The sequence below is a fragment of the Plectropomus leopardus genome, chromosome 22 (assembly GCF_008729295.1).
Source record: "Plectropomus leopardus isolate mb chromosome 22, YSFRI_Pleo_2.0, whole genome shotgun sequence".
NCBI lineage: Eukaryota > Metazoa > Chordata > Actinopteri > Perciformes > Serranidae > Plectropomus > Plectropomus leopardus.
The window spans coordinates 9,647,076-9,661,440 of record NC_056484.1 but is presented as its reverse complement, the minus strand read 5'-3'; the positions used below and the strand labels follow the sequence as shown (position 1 = coordinate 9,661,440).

Sequence of the window (14,365 nt, the reverse complement as noted above, 5' to 3'; positions counted from 1 at the left end):
CAAGAACAGGGCTCTGAAATAGTTGCGGATAGTTGTTAAAATAAAAGCTCTGTGCCTGAAAATCACTATACTTCAAAATAAAGTTTGTTTTTTCAGACTTGACACATTCGAAAATCACTCGTGGTCCATTCAGTATTGGCGCAACCGGTCAAGTGTTATGAATTTCATTCAAACTAGAGTACGCTTGAACTTACACATAGCTGGTGAAACTCAGTATTTACTATAATTTCATTATCCGTGTTTCAAAACAAACCTAATGATAATCTCATACGGACACTGTTGTTGTTCTCCTAAAATGAAGCAAACATACAGATGTACTGCCCAGGTAGTCAGGGACTGTATGTCCACGTGCGCACTCCCTGATGTCTCTCCCAGCTGTTCATCAGCCGTGTGTGTTAGCTTCGATCCTGAGGGGAAATGAGAAGTGAGGCCTCAAAGAACAGACGATATGGATTAGGATGGCCTCCACTGGGAGATAATGAGAAGGACTGGGCTGTCTACAGTTAATGTGTGTGACAGTCTATTTGTGTGTGTGTGTACGGGGTAAGGAGGGGTAAGGTGTGGGTAAGGTGGGGGTAGTGTTGGACTGTGTTTAGAAACTGAACAAAAAGAAGCAGTGACAAGGTCAGAGCCATAAATTTTGTGCATGTCCACCTCTATGCATGCATACATGACCATGAATTGTTTGTCAATTTCTGAAAGTTGGTGTCTCCTGTGAATCCTTTTTTCTTGTCAGTCCTTCATGTTTATACATGAGAGAGAGGGGGAGAAAGAGAGAATTCCTTGACTCTTTGGCATTTCACAGCTCCTCTCTTCGCCTCACGCACATCTTCCATTCACTGAGTTATAGCTCATAGTGATTTGTGCCTGCTTTCTTCTCCATTAATAACATTTACTTGCTGCTACTGCCAGTGTAGTGACAGACAGCCAACCAAAATGCCCCCTAGTGAAACATCCATCTTGCCTCTACATTATCCTTAGACCTTCCCCGGAAACCTTGGCCACCATCCTAAAACTTAAGGCATGCTGTCTTTTCTTCTTGCATTTAAATTGCTGGTAATTTGTACTGACTTGGCACTAATGAGGTGTGGGCTCAGGTGCTTTTGATACTGTATACTGAATAGAAGATGTTTTTCTTTTGGCAGTAAGAGCTTCTGTTTTCGATGGTTTGAAACCTGAACGTTTATTCTAGTTAGCTGTACTTCTGGCTAATATAATAATTCTATTTTCTTAAGTAAATTTAGCAGAAAAGTGGAGGACTGCTTGGATGCAGGAAAAATGTAGTCATATAGATAAATGTATGCTACCCAATTCAACTCAACTCATCTGTATTGATATAATGACTTTTATACAAACATGATGCATTTTACCATTAAGGCTGAGTCATTACAGCAGTGGTCCAGGTTAGAGTCCGACTCACAGACTTTGGCTACATGTCATCTCTTCTCTCCGTCCCATTTTTTTTTCTGTCTACGCTATTACTAAATAAAACATGAAAAAATGCCCCAAAAATACCCAACAAAATAAATAAAGAAATAAAAATGAAACAAAAATGTAACAATAAAAAAGGTTTTTTTTTAAAACAAATCAAACAAAGGAATTATATAAAATCTAGAAATAAAAGTCAACTGAATAAAATAACATAAACCCCAGTGATATAAATTATGGATAAAACCGAATGGTTGAAATTTAAAGCTGTAACATAATGCCAAATTAAAAGCCAGATTAAAGGTAGATCTATAAAGGTATACTATGCAGGAGCGTCTGTAACTTTTAAGCTGCAGTTGCAGAGAAAATAATTCTAAAAAAAGTTTCACTTACCACCAATTAACTAAAACCCAATTAAAATGCTTGACAAAAGTACTAAAAGACCAGTGTTAAGACTATATTTATATTACTGGTAAAAATGCCACTAAAATAAAGTGGGCACTCACTGGCATGTGTGCACTGGGTACTCATTCAGACCCGGTTAATGTAACCTTTGTTCCCTCTTTACTTTGAAAGCTTTGTCCTTGTGCAGAAAGCATCTATAGCAAAAGTCTGTATGAAAGCATTAGTGTAGACGAGGCAACTGTGAGAGTTTCCAGTCCAGAGTGTAGCACTCAGATCAAGTGGAAGGTCTTTTTGGTTTGGGTTGTGCGTTCTTCCTCAGCCAGAGCCATTTAGAACTAATGAGAGTTACTGTTCATTTGAGTCTAGGTCAGGCAGCTCACTATTTCTCCAATAGCCAGCCCAGGTGCCGGTTATTACTGTAGGAAAAGTAGCTGCTGAATATGAAATGTGAATGAAAACAGGCAACCTAATTGGTAATGTAAAATGCACTCAGTAATGATTTTTGGGTAAATTATTGCTATCTGTTATTTTCCTCATTTTCTTCAGGACAGCTGCAGTATTACCTTCAGTTTTCCTCACAACAGCAAGACATATGTTGGATTTATACAGCAGTTTTATAATTATATGTTTTATTGTGTTGATAAATATGGTGAAATAGAATCATTACATCATTTAGTAAAAAGCAACTGTGCACGTATACATCTCTCAGGAGGTTAAGCAAATTATAAGGGTGGAGCAAAAACTCTAGATGCACATTAATCTTTTCTCATTGGTATACTGTTTTATTATATACCTACACTGGACCTTCAGAGAGGAGGTGACAGAGGAAAACAGTGTTATTTAGTTATATTTTTGGATGGGCTAGGTAGAAGAGCGAGTGTGTTGGCTTACAGGGGAGGCAACTGGGGTCGAGACAGTATGAAATTTTAGAAAATACCACAGTTTCAAAGTATATAGTATTACACAATTATTATTATAATAGTAATCCATTAATGACCATTAAAGGAATAAAGTTTTTTTTTGTTGAGCAAACATATTATTGTAATTTAGACTTGAAACCAGTTTTTTAAATGGAGGTTTGTGTAAAAAGTCTGCCATGCAGGCGAGGAGGAAAGATGATGTGCATGCACAGGTGAGATTTTCTGGTTGCATTTTTTTCCAGTAGTGTAGATTAGGGCTGCTCCTTGAAGGTCAGAGATTGGAATCATCAGTTAGAGACCCTCAGTCGACTGAGATTGCTTCAAGTCAAGCAGTTGTTTTTCTGCTGTGCAGATTTCGGGGATGTTTGGTCTCCAGATTTTGCTGGAGAGTGAGCGCTCTTGACTTTCACATTACTGTTTGGTACAAGCAGTTGTGGACATGCAGGCAACGGCATGTAGGAGGAGAGAACTTCTGTTAGAAGTGGTGAATATACAGCTCACAGCAACTTAAAACTATACAGTCTCTGGCTTTTGTTTGATAGCTAGTGTCTGCAAAAAATGTTGCACATTTGCGACCCGCTGTTAGCACAGTTAGCTTGTTGACTATCAGACATGGATGCTGCTCTCACGCTGAACGTCCAGCAGAGCCCATTCAGTCTTAAAAACTTTGTTTGAAAGACAAAACAAATAGTTACATATTAGTGTTGAACAGCCAAATCCGATTCAGCTGGCATAATTACAGTTACACTGCAGGATGTGCAGTGTCACATAAGGCAAATTAACTCAAACAACCTTTTTACTGAATGATACAAATGAAAAACTCACATTTCATTTTCTCTCATTTTCCTTTACTAAATATGACCGAGCCTTCCCCTTTAAGACAAGTTACGTGGCTAGAGCCACAGAAACAGTGAAGCGCATGCTTTCCCTCAATATGAATTTCATATCATGGGTCCTTAAAAAGTCATGTAAAGTTTTGATATTTTGCCTATGCCAATTTGTGGGAACCCTGGCTGAATCACGCTAGAAATGCGGTTTTGAATGACCATCAGTATTTTTCAGCTACTAAAATGGATACTGTGAATTTGCAGGCAAGGCGAGCACTAACAGCTGTCTCTAATTGTGTGTGGAGACTTTTTATGTTCTTTGCTGGTAAAAGGGAAAAAAATCTGTTAACTGATGTGGCACCAACAGTCACACCACAATCTAAAGTCTCATTTTCCTCTAATTTCCTCCAATAATTTCCTGCAAATTTGACTGTCTTGGTGGCTTTGTGCTTTCTTTGTATAGAAATCCAAGGCCAGGTGATTTACTGTAGAGGCTGTGTATTTTTTTCTAACCAATAAACTGTCTAGTGAATGCTAGCTTAAAAAATAAATGTGTTCCAAAAGTGAAATAAATTTATCATATCTGTTTTGTTTCATTTTTTATTAAGTAGCACTCATAATTTCACTTGATCTTCCTTTTTCCTTCCCCTCCTCTTCATATCTTCACTCCCCACTCTCCTGCTCTCCATCCCTCTTGGTCATCCTCCTCTCCCTCCCTGTTTCTGCCCCCTCTGGCTCCCTCTACAGGCTGCTGCTGGAACTGCTGGAGCTTCTGTTTGATAAGTTCAAGGCAGTGGCCCAGGCTCACAGTGTGGTGTTGGCCCACTTGCAGCAGATCGCCGTGCAGTGTCCGGGCGGGGCCCACGAAGAGGGCATCAAACTATACGAGCAGGCTGATGTCTCTGCCAAGATCCAGACCGTGCTGCAGGTCAGATATTAGCAAATGTCATTGAAAAATGTACCAGAACGTTGATATACAGGGTTCCCACGGTCATGGAAAACCTAAAAGAAAAGATGGATTTACTGATGACATTTTCCAGACCTGAAAAAGTCATGAAATTTGAAAAAAAAAAAAACCAACAGTAAATATTTAACAGTAATTTTCCATGGATAGCCATCCACAAAATGTAACAATGTCAAATTTATTTACTGTAGCCATGGACCATTCATAGCCCTAATATGTGTCAGTTTGACATTTTCTTTACTGTCAAATACTGTATGTTTCTTTATTTTGTCCCCACTTTCCATCTATTCCTTGATGTTTGTTTGCTGAAATTATTGAAAAATAATTATGGGCCCTTAAAAAGGCATGGAATAGTTCTGAAATTTTATTCATGAAATGCACAGGAAGCCTGGATATATTTACTAAATATATTTTCAGTATTAAGACCCTAGATATGAAGTAAGAAGGAAGTTTTAAATAGCAACACCTATAAGTATTTTCTATAAATTATATGTTAGTAATCTGGGTGGGGAAATTACACAACAAAAACAAAGTGTGAAATGTCTTTCAGTCCAGTAGATTATAATAGATGTATATCTCTGTGACCAAAAACATGAAGAAAATGCGAATCAAACCTACTTTGATAAATGGCATCATTATTCTGTTTTAGTGTTCATATAGCATTGCTCTTTTAAGTATAGGGCCATATTGTAGCACAGCACCAAGTTGTTTGTTTTGTCTTCCCTTGCTGGCATACCCCCAGGCTTTTATTTTTCATCCACTGCCATGGAGATTTGTTCATCCTTGATTTATTTTCCACCCTGCGCTTGTCTTAAAGCATCGATTTAATTCACCTTCTCTCATAGTAAATTAATCAGTAGAGGAACTGGCAGCGATGTGATGGATGGCATTCAATCTGTCAGCGAGCAGTAGCAAGAGGAAAAGACAGGGGAAGCTTGATTGCTTGGATTAATTTTAGGTTCTTTAATTGGCGTGTATTTATGCCGGGTTCTTGCTCCCTGCTCCTGTTTGATTGGCTGAGGGGATGAGCAGCTGTTGAGCTGACCTATGGTGAATCTCAGAGGGAAATCTGTGGCAGTAGTTCCTCTCAAAGTGATCAGTGTTTGTGTGTGTGCATCTTCCTGTGTGTGTTCAAGGAAACAGCATTTCCCTAAAGGTCCTTCATGGGGAGTCTAGGAGTTGTGTGATTTATTTTTTTTTCTAAAGCATTTCTCATGTGAATAACCACTAACCACCATTTAAAGTAGCCTGAGTTTCTTAAAGAGTATGAGGTGTTTCTTTGAAAAAAAGTGTGCAGGATTTAGTGGCATCTAGCAGTGAGGGTTGCAGATTGCAAAAGGCTGAAACTTCTCTCATGTACCCAGCATGAACTCCTGGTTAGCATTCCTTCAGTGTTTTTTATGCCTCCGAACCATAGCCAAGGCCAGAGGCATTACGTTTTCGAGTTGACCGTCCATCCTTACATACTTATGCTCAATATCGGCACGTCATTGGCATCAGCTGATATTGGCCTTAAAATTAAATATCTGTATTGGCCATCATGCTGATTTCTCTCTTATTTTGTCCTTTCTGTGCACAGACCAGTGTGTTTACTGATTATAAAACTAAAATGACTGAACTATGTTATGTTAAAAATCACTGCATTTTTAACTACTGCTCAAATGCTCCCAATAAGTTGATTTTTTTTCCCTGGCTTGCATGCATAGATTCATAAATACAAGCATGTTTAGGTGCATGCTTGTGTGTTTCCAACGGTGTGATTGTGCATAGGCATGTGCTGTAATAGCTGTACTGTACCAGTGTAGTTATAGAAGGCATGAAGCCAGTCCCCAGCATGCGATCACTGCCAACACCCAGTTGCCAGGGGCTTCACTCTCCCCTGTCCCTGCGATGTGAGATAATGTAATCTCTTGATTAGAATACTCATTACGTGAAATGAGGTTTTCTTATTCACTCACTCGTGTTATTATTTCCTGACCGATTGTATCAATATGAAAGCCCCTCGTCCAGCCCACCCTCCCTCTTGCCATTCCTCTCATCTCTTTTGCTGTTTTCTCCCCACTCTCCATTTCCCTTGCTCCTTCCTTCTCCAGCATCATTCCTGCTGCCTCTGTATCACAGTCTCTCAATTTCCCAATACCTTGTGCATATACCCCTCATGCTCCTTGTAATTTCCTTCTCCATCTCATTATCTTGCTTTCTCTTTCTCTCACAACTCCCACACTCCCTTTCACCCCCTTCGTTTAGCCCACTCCGTCCTGGAGAGTCGCATATCAGCAATGAGAGAAATTAAATTCCTGCAGCTCCCACGGTGGCTCTGTTAAATTTTATAGGATACTGAGTCAGGTCTTATCTCACACCTTAAACCCTCAAAGGGGCAGGAACCTACACAACATTTGTCAAAACTGTGATCTCTGTTAGTCCCTCACCATATCTTCAGTTCTACAATAACCATGGTAACAGGCCTTCACTATCGTTTGCAAAATATGCAATTTAGAAGTGATATTTCGAAACAAACAGAAGATCTTTTCTCTCCTTTACAGTTAAAGGGATAGTTTTTATTCTTTGAAGTGAGTTTGTAAAGAGGTCCTTATCCACACAGAGTAGATGTCAGTTGGCATGCACCCAGTTTGGAGAAGCAGGCGTGCGTATGACGTGGAAGCCAAGCAATGTACTGCTGTACCTAAAAAATTAATATCAGTTTAAGTGCAAGCTGTAATGAGAGTTTTTTCACTATGTTACCTTAATGTGAGACACTGATTTCTAATGCCAAAATTATATTATTAATTATATCGCTACTTTAAAGCCAGCAAAAAAATAAAAAAACAAAAAATACTATATATTATCTAACCTATTTTAATATATAATTATGATAAATATAGTTTTCTGTCTGATTTTCCCTAGTTATTTGATAATGATAATAATTCTTCTGCTCTGTTTTTTTTAAAGCTAATCTTCAGGTCATTTTCTGGTGAACTTTTACCATTTTTTTGTAGTTTGCAGGACTTTTCATGCCAAGTTGCTGATTGCCGTTTCCCCCGTGTTTTTAGAAGAAATTAAACAAAATTTGCATACGTTTCAGGTTTAAATGCTTGTGAAACACGTCTCAACGAAGCACAAGAAAACTGATGTTGATCCAGGGTTTAAAGGATTAACCGATAGGGTGCCCAGTAGCTCCGTTGGTAGAGCTGGCACCCCACGTCCTTGCCGCAGCAGGTTCGTTTCCGGCCCGGCCCTTTGCTGCATGTCGCCCCCCTCTCTCTCTCCCCCTTTCAGACTTGTACTGTCCTATCACAACAGAGGTAAAAGACTAAAAAAATAATCTTTTAAGGATTAGTTAAAGAGGGCCCACTGCCATCTACTGTATGCTATACACTGACTATGGATACAGTACCTCATACAAACCCTCCTCAGAACATCTGAACTATCCCTTTAAATCAGTTGAATCCCTGCCTGTCTTGCACCTCTCACTTATAGCAGTTCACATCTTTGACATGTACAGAAACCGTTTGCGAGGTGTTTTTCCCCCTCCACTTTAAGAGGTGGAGATACCAGGTTGACCTTTCCACATGACATACCAGCAGACAGATGCAAGAGCCGACAGAAACACGGGGTGCACCCGGTTACACGGCCTTGGCAAAGAAACGCCGTTCATCAACGTGTGACTGAGGCCCGGTAGGCTCAGAATGGGGAGCAGATAAACAAGCTTTTGAAAGTCAAGATTCATGTAATGGTTCTAATCCCTGTTCGGAAATGCTGGTGGATGCTTCTGCTCTTAATTTCACATGGAAGTATTGATTCAAAGCGTTGAAGACTGGATGGTAATCAGCGGTATTGATGCTGGAAGAGTGTTTTTAAGGCTACTTCACAATTTTTTCCAAGTGGCTTTCTGTAGAATGTGTGTGAGTGTATCTATTGATTATTCACACCATCATTGAATTTACATTTCTGAGTGTACACCATGCCTGCATGCCTTTGCTACTCTCTACCTCCATCCATGCCTTTTTCTTTTTCCATCCTCTTCTTCAAAGCAGTCTGTTATATCAAAGAAGTCGCAGTGACTGGATTTTATGTGTATTCATACATGTTTAATACACTTTCCTCTTCAAAAAACACATCGTATAGTAGCATCTGACAGTCTGTCAGCCTGGCAAGTTTAATGTGATGTTCCGCGTTAAAATGTTAGTCAAAACAACACGAGATGCCAGGCAAGAAAAATCCACAAGTTTCCTTTGAATCATTAACGAGATGGAAGTCGCAATACGTGATCAGGTAATTGGGTAACACAGTTCATGAAAGATCACAGTTCATAAACCTCTCCATGAATTCTTCATTAAGACCACACAGTGGGAGTGTTATTTAATGTATATTTGCCTCACAGTGTCTCCGGCTACTGACGTTTATCACCTTCTTGACCTTGTCGGCCGTTTGGTTTCAGGCGTGCAAGTTTGTTAATTAGCTCGGCATTTGCGCATTCTGCAAGGATTTGCGGCCGGGTGACTGCTCGCCATGTCCGTTGTCTGCTGCGAGCGTGTGACCAGAGTGCAAATCACACTTTTAATGAGTGGTTTCCTCTCTGCAGACAAGGAACTTTGAGCCCGCTTTAAAAAAAAAGAAATATGGATAGATGCTGCTGAGGTATCTGCTGGCATGTGAAAGAACTGATTTCTAGATCATAGAAACTTCACCAGACTCGAACTTGCACATATTAACATTTTCTACTGTAGCCAGAGATAAGAAAGCGCGCAACAGGGGCTGAGCTTTTTTGACGTGGGCTCCGAATGAAGAGGAAAATTTCAAAAAGCAAACTTTGATCAAATTGACGTCAAGGTACCTATCCCTGTTTTAAAATACACTAAGTGGCACTCGCCAGTTAACTCTTTTCTCTCTTTGGTACTTTGATTTTTCCTCGGCTTTTGGGATATCTTTAATGCATTGTTTCCATCCGTTTCTAATGTTCTTGCTGTTTTTATGTATTTCTAATCACGTTCCTCCTCCTCTGCTCTTTTTTGTTCAGAGGACTTCATAAATGAATCATTCATTGCCATAGATTAACAAAAACAAAGAATGGGTGCTATGTCTGTGCCAAAAATATATAAATATACAAGTGGCGTAAATATGCAGTGCCTTCTCTTAGCTCATCAGCAGAGTGAAAACGAGGTGAATTGAACTGCCAGAGAGCAGCCAGAAGACAATGATCTCTTTTAATTAGATATGAAGCGCAGACATGGCTACGTTGTTCTCACCCAACATTTTAATCAATGTGTCACATTTATTCTGCCCTCCAAAGCGCTGTCATATTTACATATTGCTGGAGCGCAATGACGTCTACCATCTCCACGGTGAAGTCTCTCACCCCCCGTCGCCATCCCCCCATCCCATATATATTTACTGCATCAAAATCACTGGAGACCTGCAGACTTAATCAACTGCTCATGTATGTTTTTGCAATCATTTCCTTGACTTGTCGATGCACTTTCTGACTCTGTGTTGCAAAAGGCTACACATTATAATTTCCTGTACAGTGAATGCTAAACTCCTGGAAGATTAACAACATGTACTGTTTCAGGGATAGATGTTACGACTGGACTTGCCAGGAGTTTTTATACAGTTTTAAAAAGAGCACTTAATGCTTTGTTACCATCAATATTCTCACATGCAGTCAGAGATGCTCTGCAACCCAAATCTTTATTGTGCTCTAGGGGGCCCAATGATGGGGAAGATTTGGGTCATTTTATGCTTAAACTTTCTTGGCTTCATACGCCACTGACTTTCATAGCAATGACTTGGGCCATGCCAACAACGCTGTATCCAGTTCTCTTCATACATCCATGATATTAACACGTCTGCTCTGTGCTGTAGATTTCAGGTTTCTTTAATGGTGTTGTGTCGAAGTCTGTTCCCCCATCAAAAAATGTGTCAAAGTCTATTCCCCCGTCAATATGTGTTTCCTGCTGTCATATTATTTACAGCCCTAATCTAGCTAATCTAAGACTATTCACTGCAGTCTTAGTAAACAGCAACACAAAAAAGAACACCATAATCATACTGAAAACCAATTATGATGAATAGTAATATTGTCAGTGGTCTGTTTGTATGTTAAATCTGTGCTCTTTTCTCTTTGCTATTCAGGTAAAAAATGCACAGTAATTATTGCCCTTTCAACATATTCACGACTATTTTGATTATCATACATGCAGATTAAAAATTCAAAGCTCACCTTTTTAATGGATAGTATCCATAGAAACACAATTCAACACCAGAAATGCCTCTATTCTTCTTCTTCCTTCTTTGTTTGAAACAATAAATACACATACAAATGTTCTCACATCAAAAAAGCTGGTTGGGGACACAGCAAGGACACAGAGAGAAATAAAATGGGTTTCAGTGAACACGCAGACACATCTTCCTTTCCTCCGTCAACAAGATAGCCTTCAAAAGATTGACTAGATGCAGTACGCTCCAGGTGGGAACCCCCACTGGTTAGCGGTAGTTCAGTACTGTGGGAGTAGCTGTGGCTGGAGCTCTGTCAGAACTTGTGAAGGTTATTGAAGTTTCTGGAACACAATCAATACAGGGCGTATAAAGAACACTTTCTTTGACGGCCAAGGACACTTTGGGCTTTAACTTCAAGCTTGAGGCAAGGGATATCAGTCAATATGTTTTGTGACAAGACACCAGCCAAGGGATTTGATGGGAAAACAGCCGATTTCAATAAAGCCTTGAGAAAGGAACAAAGTGTTGAGATTGTTCCCTCGGCTGCTTTTAAAATTACTTAATAAGAAGGATAGGATGGAAACAACGCAAGAGAAAATTAAGTGATATTTATTTCTTCAATCTTCGCCAGTTGAACGCTGAGTTCATCCTGTGACAAGTGCTCACCTGCAAAGCTTTGAGTGATGCTCCCTTAATTGTGCTGATTTGCTGGGTGTTAGGGTCCTAATGGACAGAAGGGAGGATGAGTGTTTGCTCTCTCAAGGCACAAAGAGAGACATCAGGACATTTGGTTTGGAAGAAATGAAGGGGAATGCTGGTAATGAATAACAAAGGCAAACTTTGATGAAGCTTTTCTCTTTTTTAATAGAAGTTAGCACTCAGCCCAGTGGACTTATTTGAATTTGGGATGAGACCCAAGCTACTCGAGCACTGAATGAGGCTGGTTGGTTGATTGTTGTGATGGAAATGATTTTCTTGATTGATGTGAGTGTTGCGTGTGCGCCTACTCACACACAAAAGCACCCAAACACACACACACACTTAAGCTGATGTGAAATCCCGAGCTTAGTATCTGGTGCAAAGAGCCATTTGCCTGATGTCTCACATATGTGCATCTACCCCTTTTTTCATCTACTGTTTCACAGATTCACCCACAAGTATTGATTTTTGGGGAATTCCAGCAGTTCATTTCCTCATCTACTGTTTCTCCATCAACTCTTTGTAACCTTTTTATGAAAGTTACAGTGAAAGTTCACTGAACTAATGTACCATGGAGATACTAAAATGATTATTGACCACAACTGTTTGTGTTGTGGTTAAATGTGTCTCTTTCCAAATTGTTTGTAGGATCCAACCCTTTGAAACCTGGATCAGTTTTTCTTGTGGTATATTCAGATACATTTCACATGTTTTCAAACCTTTAACCATGAGCAAAAAGGTTTAAATCGTTTTCTGAAAAATATTGGTAAAAAGTGACAGAAAAAAAAAACAACCTGAAAATGACTGTTAAAAAAGAAGAGAGAGAGAGAGAGAGAAAACTTTTTTGGAAATTGTCCACAAAAAAAACAAAACAAAAAAACAGGGAAATTTTCCAGAGACTATATATATATATATATATATATATATATATATATATATATATATACACACACATTTCTTTTAGAATTTATCAGGCCTTCTCCTTTTTTGTTTTTTAGTTTCCCTTTTTTGTGGTAATTTTCGGGTAATTTTCTGGTAGCTTTTTTCAAATCTTTTACCGATTTTTGGGTCATTTATTGTGAATTTGCTCATTGCCTTCCTTGTTTTTGAAAGAAATCAAGCTGATTTGCTCAGCTTTCAAATGATTAACCTGATTACATGTACACCTGGTATTAATATACAGGGTTGGTTAGTGACAATTAATTAGTAATCAGGATTATGTCATTAGTTTGCAAAAAGTGTAATCATACATTGTCATGGATTACTTATATTATTACTTATATTCTTGATAACGTCATTAAATATGACATTTTGAAATTGTGAAAAAGATTTTCATGATAGCCAATGCTCTGTTAACTCACGAAAGAGTGTCTGACATACAGGGTGTTATAGACAAATGCGCAACTTTGTGGCAGACTGGTGTTGAGTCAAGATGGAAAGTTCAAGCAGCAGTAGTCTTTGTATTTGTATTGGTGGAACTCAAACTTTTGTGGCTGCGTCCATTTTTTAGATGTAATACTTTCAATTAGGTCTGTCAAATGATTCTTTTTTAAAATTGCCATTAAACACAGCATGCAGTTGTGTGTGGATTTAAAATAATTGCATTTATACTTGTGGTCGATTGGATCACCATCCATCCTCAGTGCGTTTTGGGTACATTTACACCTCTACTTTCACGTGGTCAAGCTCTGTCGAATAAAATGCGATCACCTGTAACATGTTAATGCAACATGTAAAGGGAATTTAGGTCTTCCTCTGATAACCAAGCTTTGGGGTCATTGCAAATTAATATTGTCAGCCAATTTGTTTAGTTTGGTCACTTTCAGAATTGTGCTGTTCTGCATTGATGTGATGCTCTGGGTGCAGTCACTGAAATAACTCTGTTTTGGCAGCTGTGATGCTGCTGCTGTTCATCATCTCTAAGCTGTGACAGTCTGTGACAGAAGGACCTCTTCCTCTGCATCACTTGCTTTTTCACTCTGCTTTTGTCTTTGCCTTTTGTGTCCCTAATTACAGTTTTGCACATATCTCTCAGTGCAACTCCATCTTTCACTCTAATTTCATTTTTTTGGTCACTCTCATATCTTCGCAACAAAATCTCACTGTAATTTTTTTCTTTCTGTAATCCAGTACCTCTGACCGTTTCGTGGTTTCTTTTAGTTGTCCTTATTTCTGACACTTCTGTGTCACTTTGTAAATGTCTCACTGATGAGCTGTGCAGTCATACACAGTGTCTGTTGCATGAGTAATAGAAATTTTAATGAGATTGCACATGCTTGACCTGATGGGTTAGAGAGAGGAGGAGGGAGAAAGAGGATATTGTCTTATTCATAGTATGGAGACTACTATAGTACATCGAGGTTGTATGAGTAGATGTTTTATCAGTGAACAGCAGACTGAGTGAATCTAGCTGTAAAATTGCAGCACTTCTGTGAGCAAAGCATGTAGGAGAACTAGGGTTGCTGACATGAAAATGTAAATGGATGTATCTAGAGCTAGTGTTTGGTTTATCTGTTCTGGGCTACTGTAGGTACCACATGGCAGACTCCGTGACAGACGATCCCTCTCCGTATGTAGTTACAAATTTCTCATTCTAGGTAACGAAAAACCACGAATCTATTTTCAGGTGATTCTCAACTCATGAAAACATATGCCATTTCTGCAAATAGATGCCACTAAGTCCTACACGCTGGACCTTTAATCCGGTAATTTCATTGAGATCAAGATCTCTTTTACAAGAGAGACCAGAGTACAGCAGATAGAAAGAAAAACAAACATAGCCAGTCATAAAAAAAGGACATATAGCCTCAGAGACAATCAGACATCACTAAACAGATCTGAAGATGAAAGTCTGTATTGTATCATTGGGTCTTGTTGTGATGGTGGTGGAAGGTATTGTTATACAT

The 14,365-nt window shown here is 39.1% G+C and overlaps 1 protein-coding gene across 1 annotated transcript in view; it reads left to right on the top strand.

Moving 5' to 3' along the window:
- exoc4 (exocyst complex component 4) overlaps positions 1-14,365 on the top strand; it is a 153,415-nt gene that overhangs the window by 18,026 nt on the left and 121,024 nt on the right. The window contains exon 8 of the mRNA XM_042511086.1: positions 4,328-4,508. Coding sequence (XP_042367020.1) covers positions 4,328-4,508 — 181 coding nt within the window. The remainder of the gene's footprint in view (positions 1-4,327; positions 4,509-14,365) is intronic.